This window comes from Gouania willdenowi, chromosome 22 (assembly GCF_900634775.1).
Source record: "Gouania willdenowi chromosome 22, fGouWil2.1, whole genome shotgun sequence".
Lineage (NCBI taxonomy): Eukaryota > Metazoa > Chordata > Actinopteri > Blenniiformes > Gobiesocidae > Gouania > Gouania willdenowi.
In genome coordinates, this window is record NC_041065.1 from 30794997 (window position 1) to 30808996 (window position 14000).

The 14000-nt window shown below is 37.9% G+C and overlaps 2 protein-coding genes and 1 long non-coding RNA gene across 3 annotated transcripts in view; 2 read left to right on the forward strand and 1 right to left on the reverse strand.

Annotated features, from left to right (window-relative positions):
- Window positions 1–169: 169 nt before the first annotated feature.
- LOC114455916 (uncharacterized) lies at window positions 170–7469 on the forward strand. Its single transcript, XR_003672767.1, has 3 exons — window positions 170–181; window positions 5627–5631; window positions 7359–7469. It is a non-coding gene; the product is annotated as an uncharacterized LOC114455916 (long non-coding RNA).
- Window positions 514–2088, forward strand: LOC114455915 (vitellogenin-1-like). Its single transcript, XM_028437225.1, has one exon. The coding sequence runs from the start codon at window positions 577–579 to the stop codon at window positions 1183–1185; it is 609 nt and encodes a 202-aa protein (XP_028293026.1). The 5' UTR covers window positions 514–576; the 3' UTR covers window positions 1186–2088.
- Window positions 7470–11012: 3543 nt separating the features above from the next.
- Window positions 11013–14000, reverse strand: part of asap3 (ArfGAP with SH3 domain, ankyrin repeat and PH domain 3) — a 39472-nt gene continuing 36484 nt past the window's right edge. The window contains exons 24-26 of the mRNA XM_028438258.1: window positions 13446–13683; window positions 13219–13350; window positions 11013–11969 (exon numbers count right to left, since the gene is read on the reverse strand). Of these exons, the coding sequence (XP_028294059.1) occupies window positions 11895–11969; window positions 13219–13350; window positions 13446–13683 (445 nt within the window). The 3' untranslated portion in view covers window positions 11013–11894. The remainder of the gene's footprint in view (window positions 11970–13218; window positions 13351–13445; window positions 13684–14000) is intronic.

Consider the following 14000-nt stretch of genomic DNA (forward strand, 5'->3'; position numbering starts at 1 on the left):
TTAAAAGAAAAACACGTACAGTTATTGTAAATGGTGTATTTCACGTTCATTATACTTTTTAAAATTATTATTTTAAAAAATAAAAATAAATTTTTAAAAATGGGTCGCCAGTAGATGGCGCCCTAGGCTAAGAAAAAAATCTAACTTTTTTTTTATTTTTATTCCTTACCTCTGATTTTGGGTGTTTTTGTTTGTGTCATTTTTCATGAATTATTACATTTTTATCCCAATTTAAGCGAGCTCCACATATTTGCACTAGTTTTTAGGGTCCTGTGGTTGCCCACAAAGAGAAAAATACATCGACTGCTGTTTGAAGAAGAACTGAAGCAAATGTAATATGAGAATAAAAAACCAAAGAAAGAAGTGGAAAGATGCTGACGTTTCCTGACGAAAGCAGAGGACATGACATCCTCACTAGCAGCAGCATCAGCATCATCCTGCAGAGCCATCCAATCAGCTGCTGACTTGCTCATGAGCCCCTCCTCAGCCAATCAGACGTCAGATATTATAATGAATGGAGCATCGCTGCACTCGCACAGAAAAACAGAGGATAAACATCCACAGGACGGAGGAAAGATGAACAGACGACAAATAAACCCAGAGATCCACGATGAGGAGGACATGGCAGCATCTTCATCATCTTCATCATCTTCATCCTCAACAGCAGCAGCAGCCATTGAAAGCTCGGATTGTTTATTACCTCCATCCCTATCCTCCACCTCCACCTCAGCCCTCCTGGCTCTGGCCTCTCCCGCCACCAGACGATCCATCTCCATGGGAGATTTCCGACGGGTGACCGAGGCTCTGTTCTCCGGTTCGGATCCTCCGTCCGCCGCCGCCACGGCCCCCTCCTCCCGGCTGGTGACCCCCAGCTCCAGCATGGAGTTCCAGGCCGCCCGACGGCGTCTCCTGGAGGTGGAGGAGAGACAGCGGGTGATCCGGGAGATGGAGAGGAGGCTGGAGGAGCTGAGGGAGGTGTTTGTCCGCTCCGAACAGGAGGTGGTGGTCCACGGAGAGCTGGTGTCACGGATCTCCTCTGGAGCCCAGCAGGGTGAGATGTTTGTGGGTGAGAACACCCAGAGGATGAAGAAAGGCCTGAGGTTTAGGAAGCACCGGCCGAATATTGTCTTTTCCTCCATGTTGGGGCTCCGCACATGTCTGCCCTGGCCTGTCAAACTCAAATAAGCTTTATTTTTATTTTTGTAAACTGTATTAGAGGCTTGAATACAACGCTTCACCTTAGAAATGTGCTTTAACTTCAGGTTCTTCTACTGCAGGGCTATTCAACTACACATTGCCGTGGGCCATAATGTCGGAAGGCTTTGGTTTGTAGGCCGGACGTTCCTGGTACAGTTGCTCTTGTAGTGAAGTGACACAAAGCGCCGTCACATTGTCAATATTTATTTATTTATTTTAACTTTTTAAATTCTATAAACAGCACCAGTTGGATTTTTGTACAAGTAACGAAAAATACAAACATCTTCAAGTTTAACAAAAATAATAATGTTTAAAAAGTGCAAGAAATAAGTAAAGTGAAAACGTCTGTGGCTAAAACATCCACCTTTCTCACAGTTCTCGACCTGTTGTTTTACTTTGGTGTTTTTTGTCCGGAAACTGTCACAAAGCAGTGTGTGTACAGTTTTTAGCGGACATTAAACAATTCATTCACTAACTATTGACAGATGGGCCACGGGCCGGTTGAGTTTGAGGAATGGGCCGGTTTTGGCCCACGGGCCGCCAGTTGAATAGCCCTATTCTACTGCTTCTCCACTTGGAGCTTTTTCTGCTCTTTCTATCTGAGGCTGGTCCTCAGCAGCTGTAGAGTGCCTCCAACCGAGCTCTGATGATGATCTATAGCAGGGGTCACCAACCACACTCCTGTAACCCAGGGGTCCGCAACCAACTGTGGCTCTAGAGCTTCATATGGTTCTTTGACTCGTTTGCAATGGCTTTCTATAGCCTTAGAAAAAAGTAATACTTTTTTTTTTTTTTCTAACAAAGGGTATTGATTATTTTTGACATTGACACCAAATAAAATCATGAATAAACCATTTGTCAGCTTAAAATAAATCACACTGTACAGTTATACTCTGCCACCTTCCTACTTCACCTCCCATCAACTTTCCTTACACTTGTGGCTAACCTTAAGCTTAAAATCCCTGGTAAAAAAAAAAAAAAAAAAAGAGTATTCTGGAAGAAAATAGAGATTGTAATAGTATACGAACAGATTCATTAATGAGGTGAGAAATTAGCAATTAGCATGTGTCGACCAGCATGCACATGTGTTACCAAATTCAAGTTATTATTTGTAGGCCTAAAAATATATTGATTGAAAAAAATATTGTTCAAATATTACTTTTTACTGTGTATTGAGAAATTATCAAGTTTCAACATTCACTTTACACTTTATGTATTCCTAATTTATGCAATTGTTTCATTTTTTCATTTAAGTGTCATAAAAAATTATCATCTTCCTATTTTACTGGGTGTCGCTATCAAGCTATTTTTAACTAAATGAAATTAATAACATGTAATATTATTGTAAAATTTTACAATAATGAAATACTTTACAAAAAACACACCTTGCATTTTTAAAAATATGTTATATATATATATATATCATGTGTATAACATTACACTATGACCCATACACCATTCTGCAACACTTAAAAACATTCATCACATGCAGCAGTTTTTAACTTTACTAAGTACTAACAACATCTCCCATATGTATTTATCTTTGTGAGTTTCAATCCTGGAAAATAAATGAGATTTTATATGGAGCTCATTGGTGACTAGAGCTCCTGAGGGCCCCTCGCATGGTCCATGTGGGACACCCGGTGCCCACGAACACCGTGTTGGTGACCCCTGCTCTATATGCATCCAGTGCAATGTATGTATGTATGGATGTTTCCATTGTTTTCTGATGGTGCTTGACCTTGGTGAGTGTTTTCAATTCATTGGGAAACTTTAAAAAAAAAAAGGCTCCATGGTGCATCGATGAGTCATTTTTCATCAGGTAGAATCTCTGCTGTAAAAGTGATGCACCCAGGACAAAATATAGTGTAATATGTAATGTTACACACGCTGCACAGTAGGGCTGGGCAATATATCGAGATTCAAGATATATCGAGATTTCAATTTTGGCAATATAGTAAATTACAATATTATGTTATTCAGACAACTGTTACTAAGATAACCCACTTTGAGCTCTTGACATGTTTCGACTGTCAGCTGCCAGTCTTCGTCAGAGGTGTCTGCTGATGATAAAATAACAAGCTTAGCTTATTTTATATTAAAAATGCTCGTTTAAAGAGTTGCTGCTTTGGCTACGTCTCAGAACAGCATGAAAAGCACAGGTAGATAGATTTCTGAGTGCGTCCTAACTCAGACCTTCCTCTAAACAAGCCACACTACAGAACTCACTCACACGTGCTGTCCCTTAAAAGCCAAACGTGGCACATAATGTGCAGCTGTTTGTTATTAAAAGTGCCTGTATGGCATTTTGCGTCAGTAAATTCACCCGTAATTGTTTTTCTGTTAAGACTTTTTTGAGATTTCTATTATATTAAGAACAAATGTTGACATATTATAGTATTGGTTTATATCACCCAGCCCTAATGCACAGTTATAACAAAACAAAACAAGGACGGACACACATTTGGACGATCAGCACAACGACAACGTGCCTTTGCTGCTTTTTCTCCTGAGTCGACCCGTTTCCAAAAAAACACATTCTTCCATTTGTGGCGAAGATGGTGAAGAGAAAAACACGCTGGGACAACTATTCTCCACCTGTGGCCTCTTTTCATCCCGTCACCTAGCAACCGCTAGCTCAGTCCTTCATCCTACGAAGCAGCTTTACCAACGCATATACAGACAATAGTGACAAACAAACAAGTGATGCTTCACTGAATGTCACTTCATGTTTTTATTGTGTGAACATTATCCAAAGTCATTTGTGTCCCATGCAGAAGATGACCTACTTTTTAAAGTATAAATGACTCAGTTTTTGGCCCAAAATCTTCATTTTCCTCCTCCCACAATTTTGATTCCCTTTGGATTAAGGAATGTATTCCACCAATCCCTTGTTTGTGTGTGTTTGTGTGTGTTTGTGTGTGTTCACAGCAGAAATAAAACACCAAGGGTCTATTTATAGCAGAGAGGGAGGAATTCATGTTTCAGCACAGGATTCCCTAAAGATATTAGCACATGTTGGGAAATATTCAAAAATGTAACTTTTTAATGGGAATTCTTTCTTTATTTTTTGGATTTAACCTGAAAGTAGGAGTAACTTTAAAAGAAATAAAATAAACTGATGCCAATATTTTAGATGACCTATATTTTAAACATTCTTGGTAAGGGCCAACCTTTTATTTTGAAAATTTCCCGTTCATTCTCACGGAATGTTTCCAACTTTGAAAATTCATGGAATTTTGCAACCCTAGATGATTTAAAACAATAAATAAAAATGATTATTCCTTTTTTGACTGGATGCGAATGATAATGTTTGGATATGATATTGTCATTTAAAGTTACTCCTCATTTCCATGAAATAATTTCCACGCACAGTTTATACTTCCTGTTCCTGTGCACTTAGGTTAACATTTGTGTAAGTGTTTATCACTCATGGAGACACACATAAATTAGCAACAATCACTGAAGACGTCTCTCTTGTATTTTGGAACCAGTAACACATGAAAGAAAGGAGCCCAGTGCATGATGGGAGCACTGTGTGATCCATTAGTTCGGTTAAGTTGTGATGTTAAAGGGCTTAAATGTTCAGTTCTTTCCTACTTTTTTGGTCACTCACCGACTTTTACATAAAGGACCAAAACTTAATGTGGATGAAGATCTGTGTGTCATCAGGGTTATTTCTCCTACCTTGTCAAATTGTGCTTTTTCTAACAGTTATAGAGTAACTAAACCCCAAAAATACTTCTTTCTGCTGAAAACAAATGTATTTGGTTTGACAAAATCTTGTTTGAATGTTTCTTGTCCAACTCTTGACTCAGTTTTTTTAGTAAAACTATTTCAATTTGGTTTATTTCGTTGTAAAAACGTAAGAGTGACTGCCCTCTATGGGTTGAAATCAGGTTATTACAATCAGATTTTGCCATTTGCTGGTGGCTTCATACGTCTCGAAACCATCACTGCTGGCCCCACCCCTCCTATAAAAACTAGCACCTGTCAATCTGTGGCTTTAAATGAGAGAGTTGTGAATAGAGAGCTATAGTAAGTATCAGTGACCACTAGGGTTGGGTAGGCACGTTGCAAATCGAGACCACCAATGTCAACACCAATGACAATTTCATATGTTTCTCCTGACAAGTTTTATTCTAACAAAATCGACATCGTAAAACACCATTAAATAAACTTAAATATTTAATAGCAGCCTCCATACAACAACAACAACTCAAAACAGCCTCAGTGAGGCGCTTCCTCAAAGTCAATCCTTCCATTCACTGTAGAAACTATAAGAAGACCTTACCTTTGCTGAAGGTCTGGTAGCTCAGGTGTTGGTTCTCCCATCTTTTAAAAGCTGTCGTTTTTCCTCAAAAGAAAGTTTCTTTATTGTCTCTAGCGCTGTCATCCTGACTGTACTGTTATCCCGCCCACTAGCTAGAAAACGTAGCAGCGGCCACACTTTATCAATTCACTAATGCACTTACGTATAGCATTTAGCATAGCACGGTTACGCCCAAAGGCAGCATATAGAGCTGAACCTAGGTGGTTGTCATCGTGGGGAACTGACTGCACATAAAACACACTATGGAAACAGAGGCAGAGCAGCAATGTGCTTTTGGAAGAGGGTGTGGCCTCCTCCTGGCTCCTCCTCCTGCCTTACAGTGGAGTGAGACTGCAGCGTCTCTGCCGTACCAGGAAATAGCGATGCTTAGTCATTTGGTCTATGAAAAGCACAAAATGCTGACCCCTTCAAACTTATATGTAAGCTATCGGAAATGGAAAAATAAATCATTTATAATTATATTATAATTAAAACAAATAATCAAAATATCAATTCACCCTTGGGTAGGCACTGCCTACCTTGCCTACCCTGACTGCATGTCACTGGTGAGTATTAAGTAGCGAGTTAGCATAGCATGGCTCCGCCCCTCCTATAAAAACTAGAAACCAATCAAATTTTTCTATTTGCTGGTAGTTTCGTACGTCTCCAACCACCACTGTTGGCCCCGCCCCTCTTATGAAAACTAGCACTTGTCAGTCTGTGGCGTTAAATGAGAGAGTTGTGAATAGAGAGCTATAGTGGGTATTGAGCTAATTAGAGTAGCATGGCCCCGCCCCTCCTATAAAAACTAGCACCTGTCAGTCTGTGGCGTTAAATGAGAGAGTTGTGAATAGAGAGCTATAGTGAGTATTGAGTAGCTAGTTAGCATAGCATAGATTGGTCTTTGGAGATTTTATGGTATAAACTGGGTGTGTCTTAACTGCTCCAGAAGCCCCGCCCATAATTTTTTTACTTCCAGCCAAAAGCTCGGGGGTTTAGTTACTCTTTACATTTAGCAGGGATTTTTGTGCCGTTTTACTGCTGAAATGATAGCTTAATGAATAACGTATGATACGTCCGGCACAATCACAACAACAAAAACTACAACTTTAAAACATTAACGCAGGTGTACAGAATCATTCTGCACAGCTTTTTTTAACAACTGCTTGAAATGGTTCCACTTAAACAAATTTTTGATACTTTTTCTTGTGTTCCGTGTTCGATTGTATCGCGACAGATTGTCCTACAGCGGGATTACGGCTAACCATCGCTTGCCACCTCCGTGCACACTCCCACCACATGCAGCTTAGCTCGATATTAGCAGAAAAAGAAACATGTATTTATGCTCCTGTGTATGTATATAAGTTGCCTTATGCAGTGTTCGTGCATTGGCAGGAAATGTATTTTGCTTTATTTTCTTAGGGAAATGATGATGATTTAGATTTATTTTATATCAAAGCAGGAATAAACACACACTTCTTGTGTTTTCTGTGTTTCCCAAAGACCTCTGGGCCCACTCACAGATAGAATGTAACGTTTTTACTCTTTTTTGTTGTTGTTTTTCCTCTGAACACTTTTTAGGGTTATTACATTTGCTTTGCCCTGACTTTGGGGTTGTCGGTAAAATCCTGTGTTGTGTGTGTAATTTATTTATTTAGGAAACCACAGATCAAAAGTAACGTCACAAGTTTATTATATTTCTTATCATGTATTATTCTGTATTTTAACATGTTTTGTGTGCTTTCTGATACATGATTGTTTTACTTGTATTTTAATCCGGTGTGAATGTTACAATGAATTTGACTAATTTAACTGCTTTTCACACTGACAGGAGGGAGAAGAAAAAAAGGCTTTTACTTTCTGCTGCCTTGTGAAATAATGAATGTTCAACTCTGTTTCATGCAATTTATTCCTGCCAGTTTAGCTGTTTTTATTTCTTTTATCCTGTACTGGTCTTTACTTGAGCACAAATTTATGAAAATATTTCACTTCAGGCATTACAAGCTGATTTAATAGAATAAATTCAATGCAACTTAAACGTGTTTGTTTTGTCTAATGCTGACGTTTCCAGAGGATGAATGATTATTTTTCATGCTTTGTTGAAGGGCAAACTGGTATTTCTCCAGCTTGGGTTCATCTTGCATTGGCTCAGATTAGCATAAAGCGTCCAGTCAGCAGAACACGCTGTGGAAAAAGCTTGTGTACGGTTTCAACTAACATATCTCTGACCATCGGTGGCCATTAAAAGCTCCATCCCAGCTGATTATTGGTTGAAATGGACGTTAGATAACTCAGAGGTCGGAATTACTGGAATTGTATCCCACTTCCAAGGATTTACGAGGTTACATTAAGCTGATGTTGCTGCTGCTCACTTAATGAAAGCAGTATCTAAAGTATATAATATACTCCATAAAGCATTATTTAGTCAGATTACAGGACAGATGATTATAAAACTTCACATCCCTACATCAAATAAAAAGGCCAAATAATGGACAAAAGCCACACTTTAGTTCCACTCAGGAGTCGTTAATCCGGTGATTAATGTCAGCTCTTTCCTGTGTTTTATGTTTTACCATTAAATTTTACAGTGAGTGTGTTGTACAACCCTGTGTGTGTGTGTGTGTTGCACAACCCTGTGTGTGTGTGTTGTACAACCCTGTGTGTGTGTGTGTGTTGTACAACCATGTGTGTGTGTGTGTTGCACAACCACCCTGTGTGTGTGTGTGTGTGTGTGTGTGTTGTACAACCGTGTGTGTGTGTGTGTGTGTGTTGCACAACCACCCTGTGTGTGTGTGTGTTGTACAACCCTGTGTGTGTGTGTGTTGCACAACCACCCTGTGTGTGTGTGTGTGCTGCACAACAACCTTGTGTGCGTGTGTGTTGCACAACCCTGTGTGTGCTGCACAACCACTCTGTGAGTGTGTGTGCGTGCTGCACAACAACCCTATGTGTGTGTGTGTGCTGCACAACAACCCTGTGTGTGTGTGTGCTGCACAACAACCCTATGTTTGTGTGCGCGTGATGCACAACAACCCTGTGTGTGTGCGTGCTGCACAACAACCCTGTGTGTGTGCGTGCTGCACAACAACCCTATGTTTGTGTGTGCGTGCTGCACAACAACCATGTGTGTGAGTGTGTGTGCTGCACAACAACCCCCGTGTGTGTGTGTGTGCTGCACAACAACCCTATGTGTTTGTGTGTGTGCTGCACAACAACCCTGTGTGTGTGTGTGTGTGTGTGTGTAGGAACAGTGTTGCATAATGCAATATCCGAACATACCCTGTTAAATGAGAACAAAGCTAAATAGGAAAATATATACATACATTTATATTCAACAGATTTTAATATGTTCAGAAAGAAGCTTTATAAACATTATTTACATTATTACACACAGATATGGGCCACATTCTGTCCTCGGATTGTTTTTGTGCAGCTCTCAAAGTGAACACATGACTCCTTAAAAACATACAAAACTACAGACAACAAAAATGACAACAATAATTCACAAAAGACATCAATCAAACAAGATGATGATGATAAAAACTACACAAAAAATATACAAAACAACAAAAATAGCACAAATGACATCAGAAATACACAAAATGACTCCTTAAAAACATACAAAATGACAGGAAACTACAATAATTGACAACAAAAATACACAAGACAGTTAAGATAATCAAAATACTCCAAAATTTAACAAGATGATTGTAAAAACCACACAAACAGTATAAAAAACAACAAACAGAGCACAAATGACAACAAATACACAAAACGACTATAAATTATGCAAAATGGCAACGAAACATACAAATCAACACACACAAGAATGATAAATAATAACAGCACAATTATTCCAATAATACACAAAATTACAAAAAAAATTACAAAACGGCAACAAAGACAAAAACAAAAACACAAAATGAGAACATAAAAAGAGAAATTGAGGAAAAACTCGTCAAAATGGCCACAAAAATACACAAAATGAATTGAAAAACACAAAATGAGGAATAATAAACAAAACAAAAACACACACACACACACTGACTACAACAATACACAAAAATAGAAAAATATGCAAAATGACAAAAAAGAAACAAAACAAGAACATAAAAAAAAATATTTAAAATGGCAACACAAAGCAATACACACAACAAGAACACACAAACTGTTCGTTCTTTCCTGTATTAACGCTCAGATTGATCATTATTTTTTATGATGACATAAATGTTTATAATGTGACCCTCAGATCAGATAATCACATTTTTGTGGCCCTGCTGTGATAACAGTGGGATCCACTAATGCAGTGGTTTGGTCTGTCCGAGCAGCACATGTGGTGGTGGTGGTGGTGGTTATGTAAGTGACAGTTTGATCGTTTTCATCATCCTGCAGTGGATTGGAGGGTCAGAGCTCAGTGACATCACAGCGGACGTGTAATTAATGTGGCAGCACGCAGTGACGTGAGGAAAAGTGCCAGATGAACAGATTTAGCTTTAGGGAGCAAATAGGTTTAGATGAAAAGCTGAAAGCAGCAAACAACTCTTTTTTTTCAGATTGGTAGGGGATAAAATATCATTTATTTTGCAGGTATAATGCACAGGCTGCATTATGTAATATTCTATATACTGTGTACTTTTAGTGTTAATACAACATGAACGTCATTAATCATTTAAACAACGTGCACTCTCTGGTTGAGCACTAAGTGCTTCACAGACTGAGATAATCCCAACATACTCAGGGCTGAATATGGACAGTATATCATAGATAACGTATAATATCATACTATAAATATTCTGTGAATAGAAGGGAAGTTATAAACATCAATTATCGACTAAAGGAAGGGCAACTTTTATCACAGCTGGGCCACAAAAAAGGTGACCACCTGATCTGGGGGTCACATGATCAACCATGATGTCAGCATTTAAAATAATGAGCAATCTGAGCATTAATACAGGAAAGAACAAAGGGTGTGGTTTTTTTTTTTGTGTGCGTGATTTTTATGTAAATTATTCTGTCATTTTTTGTTGTTTCTTTTTGTCATCTTGTGTCTTTTTTTTTTTTTTTACAATTTTGTGTACTTTTGGTGCAATTTTGTATATTATAGTGTGTTATGGACCTTTTTTGATGTCATTTTGTGAATCTTTTTGTCATTTTGTCGATTGTTTTTTTCATTTTGTGTATTTATCTTTGTCATTTATGTATTTTTGGAGCCATTTTGTATATTTTTGTGTGTTTCGGACATATTTTTGCTACTTTTTTGTGTATTTTTGTGTGGTATGGACTTTATGTTGTGGATTTTCTGTCATTTTGTGTGTTCCTTGTCATTTTCAGTGTTTTTTTTTTTAAACCATTTCGAACTTATTTTTTGTCATCATTTGGTCTATTTTTCTGCCACTTTGTCTATTTTTATGTTGTTCTGTGTTTTTGTTGTGATTTTGTCAGTTTTTGGAGGCATTTTGCATCTTTTGTGTGTTTTGGAACTTTTTTGTTGTCGTTTGGTATATTTTTCCTTCATTTTGTTTATTTCTTTTGCTGTTCTGTGTTTTTGAGTCATTTTTTCTGTTGTTTTGTGGTCATTTTATATATTTTTGTCACATCTTTGAGTCTTTTTTTCAAGGCAGCGTTTTCACTTGAGGACCTTTTTATGTCTTTTATAACAAAATCAAGGCAGCTGACAGGTATTATTACGGTAATTTACAGAAATGACCTTAAACAAGTTGTTTTTTATTGTTTTTGGACTCTATCTGTCCTTTCAACACAAAAAACAAGTATAAAAATAATATCAGAGAATGTAAAAGTAGCCACTAAACAACTTTATGTACAGATGTGTTCATTTATAACAACATAGATGAGTTTTCAGGTCGCGTGTGTTGCGGGGCGAGAATATTTCATTTATGTACAAATATATACAGCAGCACAAAGTGTTTTACTCTGATTAATGCCTGTGTTTTAAATCTCCACAGTTAACTGGAGACAGACTGGCTGACACGTCCACGTTAATGTCCAGACACTGGTTTGATGCCTCACTGAACCATTCTGTGCTTTTTACCAACAAAGATCACCTATTTCCATCGTTCAGCTGCAGATTTACAGAGAGAAAGTTCTTTGAGTTTAAAGTGCATGAAGGGAGTTGAATAATTACTGAAGGCACATTAGTCCGTGATTTAAAAAAGGCTCGACTCCATCGTTTTTGTGGTTTTTCATTAAATATGAGTCGTAAATAGTAAAAGGAGTATGATTTTAAATCAGTTCTATACATCTAATCTTACGTCCCTTATGCTGTACATCTGTTAGTGGGAGTCAGATCCACGGAAGCCAGGCTGAGTTAAGTCCACTACATGGTTCTGGTTCTGGTTCTGCTCTGTGTTAATAAAAAGGACCTCATTCAGTCTGTCAGTTTGTGGACGTAGTTCACAGGAAATGATCCGCTACGCGATGGTTCCCCTTCTATGTGACCCACCTGTCAACAAACAAACAAATAACAACAAACACATTAAAACACACATGTGGAATATAATTTTATTTTTTAAACTTTTATGTTGATGTTTATTGTTGTACACTGTCTTAAATCTGCAATGTTTGGTTTATTTAAGGTCAAGTTTTAAGCAAAAAACAATATATGCATATATAGAATATTTGCATTTCCTGAAGAAAATGCAAGTGAGGATGGAGGTGCTGGCCCGCATTGTCAAACACAGCATTAGCCTAGCATTAGCATAGCATTAAGCTAGCATTAGCACAAGATTGCATTAGCCTAACAATAACATGACATTAGCCTAGCATTAGCATAGCATCAACCTAATATTAACAGAACATTATCATTAGCCTATCAATAGCATTAGCCTTACATTAGCATGAAATAACATTAGCACTAAATAACATTAGCACTAAATAACATTAGCATTTGCCTAACATTAGCATTAGCCTAGCATTAACATTAGCATTAATATTAGCCTAGAATTAGCATTAACACTAAATAGCATTAACATCAACCTGACATTACCATAGCATTAACATAGCATTAACACTAGATAGCATTAGCCTAGAATTCACCTAGCAATAACCAAACATTAACATAGCATTAACCTAACATTAGCTTAACATTAACATTATCCTAACATTAGCACTAGATAGCATTAGCCCAACATTAACCTAGCATTGACCTAACATTAGCATTAACCTAACATTAGCATAAATATTAGCCTAGAATTGGCATTAGCACTAAATAGCATTAACATTAACCTGACATTACCATAGCATTAATCTAGCATTAACACTAATCTAGCATTAACACTAGATAACATTAGCCTAGCATTAGCCCAACATTAACCTGGCATTAAAGCATTAATCTAACATTAGCCTAGAATTAGCATTTATATTAACCTAGCATTAGCATTAACATAACCTAGCATTAACCTAACAATAGCCAAGCATTAACATTTTTTTTTTCAGAATCAGAATAAAAAATGTATGTATTCGCCAAGTACAGTTTAAAAACAGCACAAGGAACACATGCACCAACACACCTAGGCAGCCATCTGCGGTGCCATCATTTTCATACACGGATAACAATAGTGCATCCTCACTAACTAGTAGTAATAACATTTTTAAAACAGATTAAAAAAAATACCGAGGATGAACAAATTGAAAATGAGGAAAAACTGAAGGGGAATAATATAAAATAATGAGAATACTGTAGTTGCACTTACCCACCAGTGGGGGTCACTAGAGGACGTGACCACAATGACTTCATCCTTGAAAAAAGCCAACGTCTCTGAACTCACCGCCCGACAGTCGACCAACGCCCTCACACGCTTATGATGAGGTCTGCTGCCAGAAACCTGCAACACACACGCGCACACATCATCTCAACATCTGGAGACCTTTTCTCCACATTCATCACACATCTGTAACGTAGATGTATTCCTGGCCGTACCATAGCGTTCCGTCGTGGCCGTGGGACACAGGTGACAGTGGGGGATGATGATGAAGATGATGATGATGAAGACGATGGAGCGGCAGCTGTAGCTGGTGTAGGTATGATGCTAACGCCGTTAGCCACTAAGCTGCAGTAGAGCTCCTCCTGGCTGCCCACACTGCTGGGAGACATGACGCTGCACTTTCCCTGGCTGCCTCCACCGCTGCTGCGACGATACGACGTGGTTTTCCCTGAGCTGGAAATCATCATCAGAGCAAATCATTTACAATAAAGGACTCTAGGGGCTTTGTTTGTGTTTGTTTTGTGTGTTTATGGAGTTATTTTGAAAATTCTTATGTGATTTGTTATCAATTTGAATACTTTACTGTATTTTTGTGGTTCTTCTTCGTATTTTTATTAACCTTTTGTTCATATTAAAGTATTTCGGTTATTATTTTGTATATTGATCTGTTTTGTGTGTTTCTGGAGTCATTGTGTAAAATTTTCTCTCATTTCATGTGTTTTATCTGTTTCTTTTGGACGTTTTTCAGATGCATTTTATGTATCTTAGTT

Coding starts and splice junctions, on each gene's coding strand:
- LOC114455915 (XM_028437225.1), top strand. CDS start 577: ATGAACAGACGACAAATAAACCCAGAGATCCACGATGAGGAGGACATG.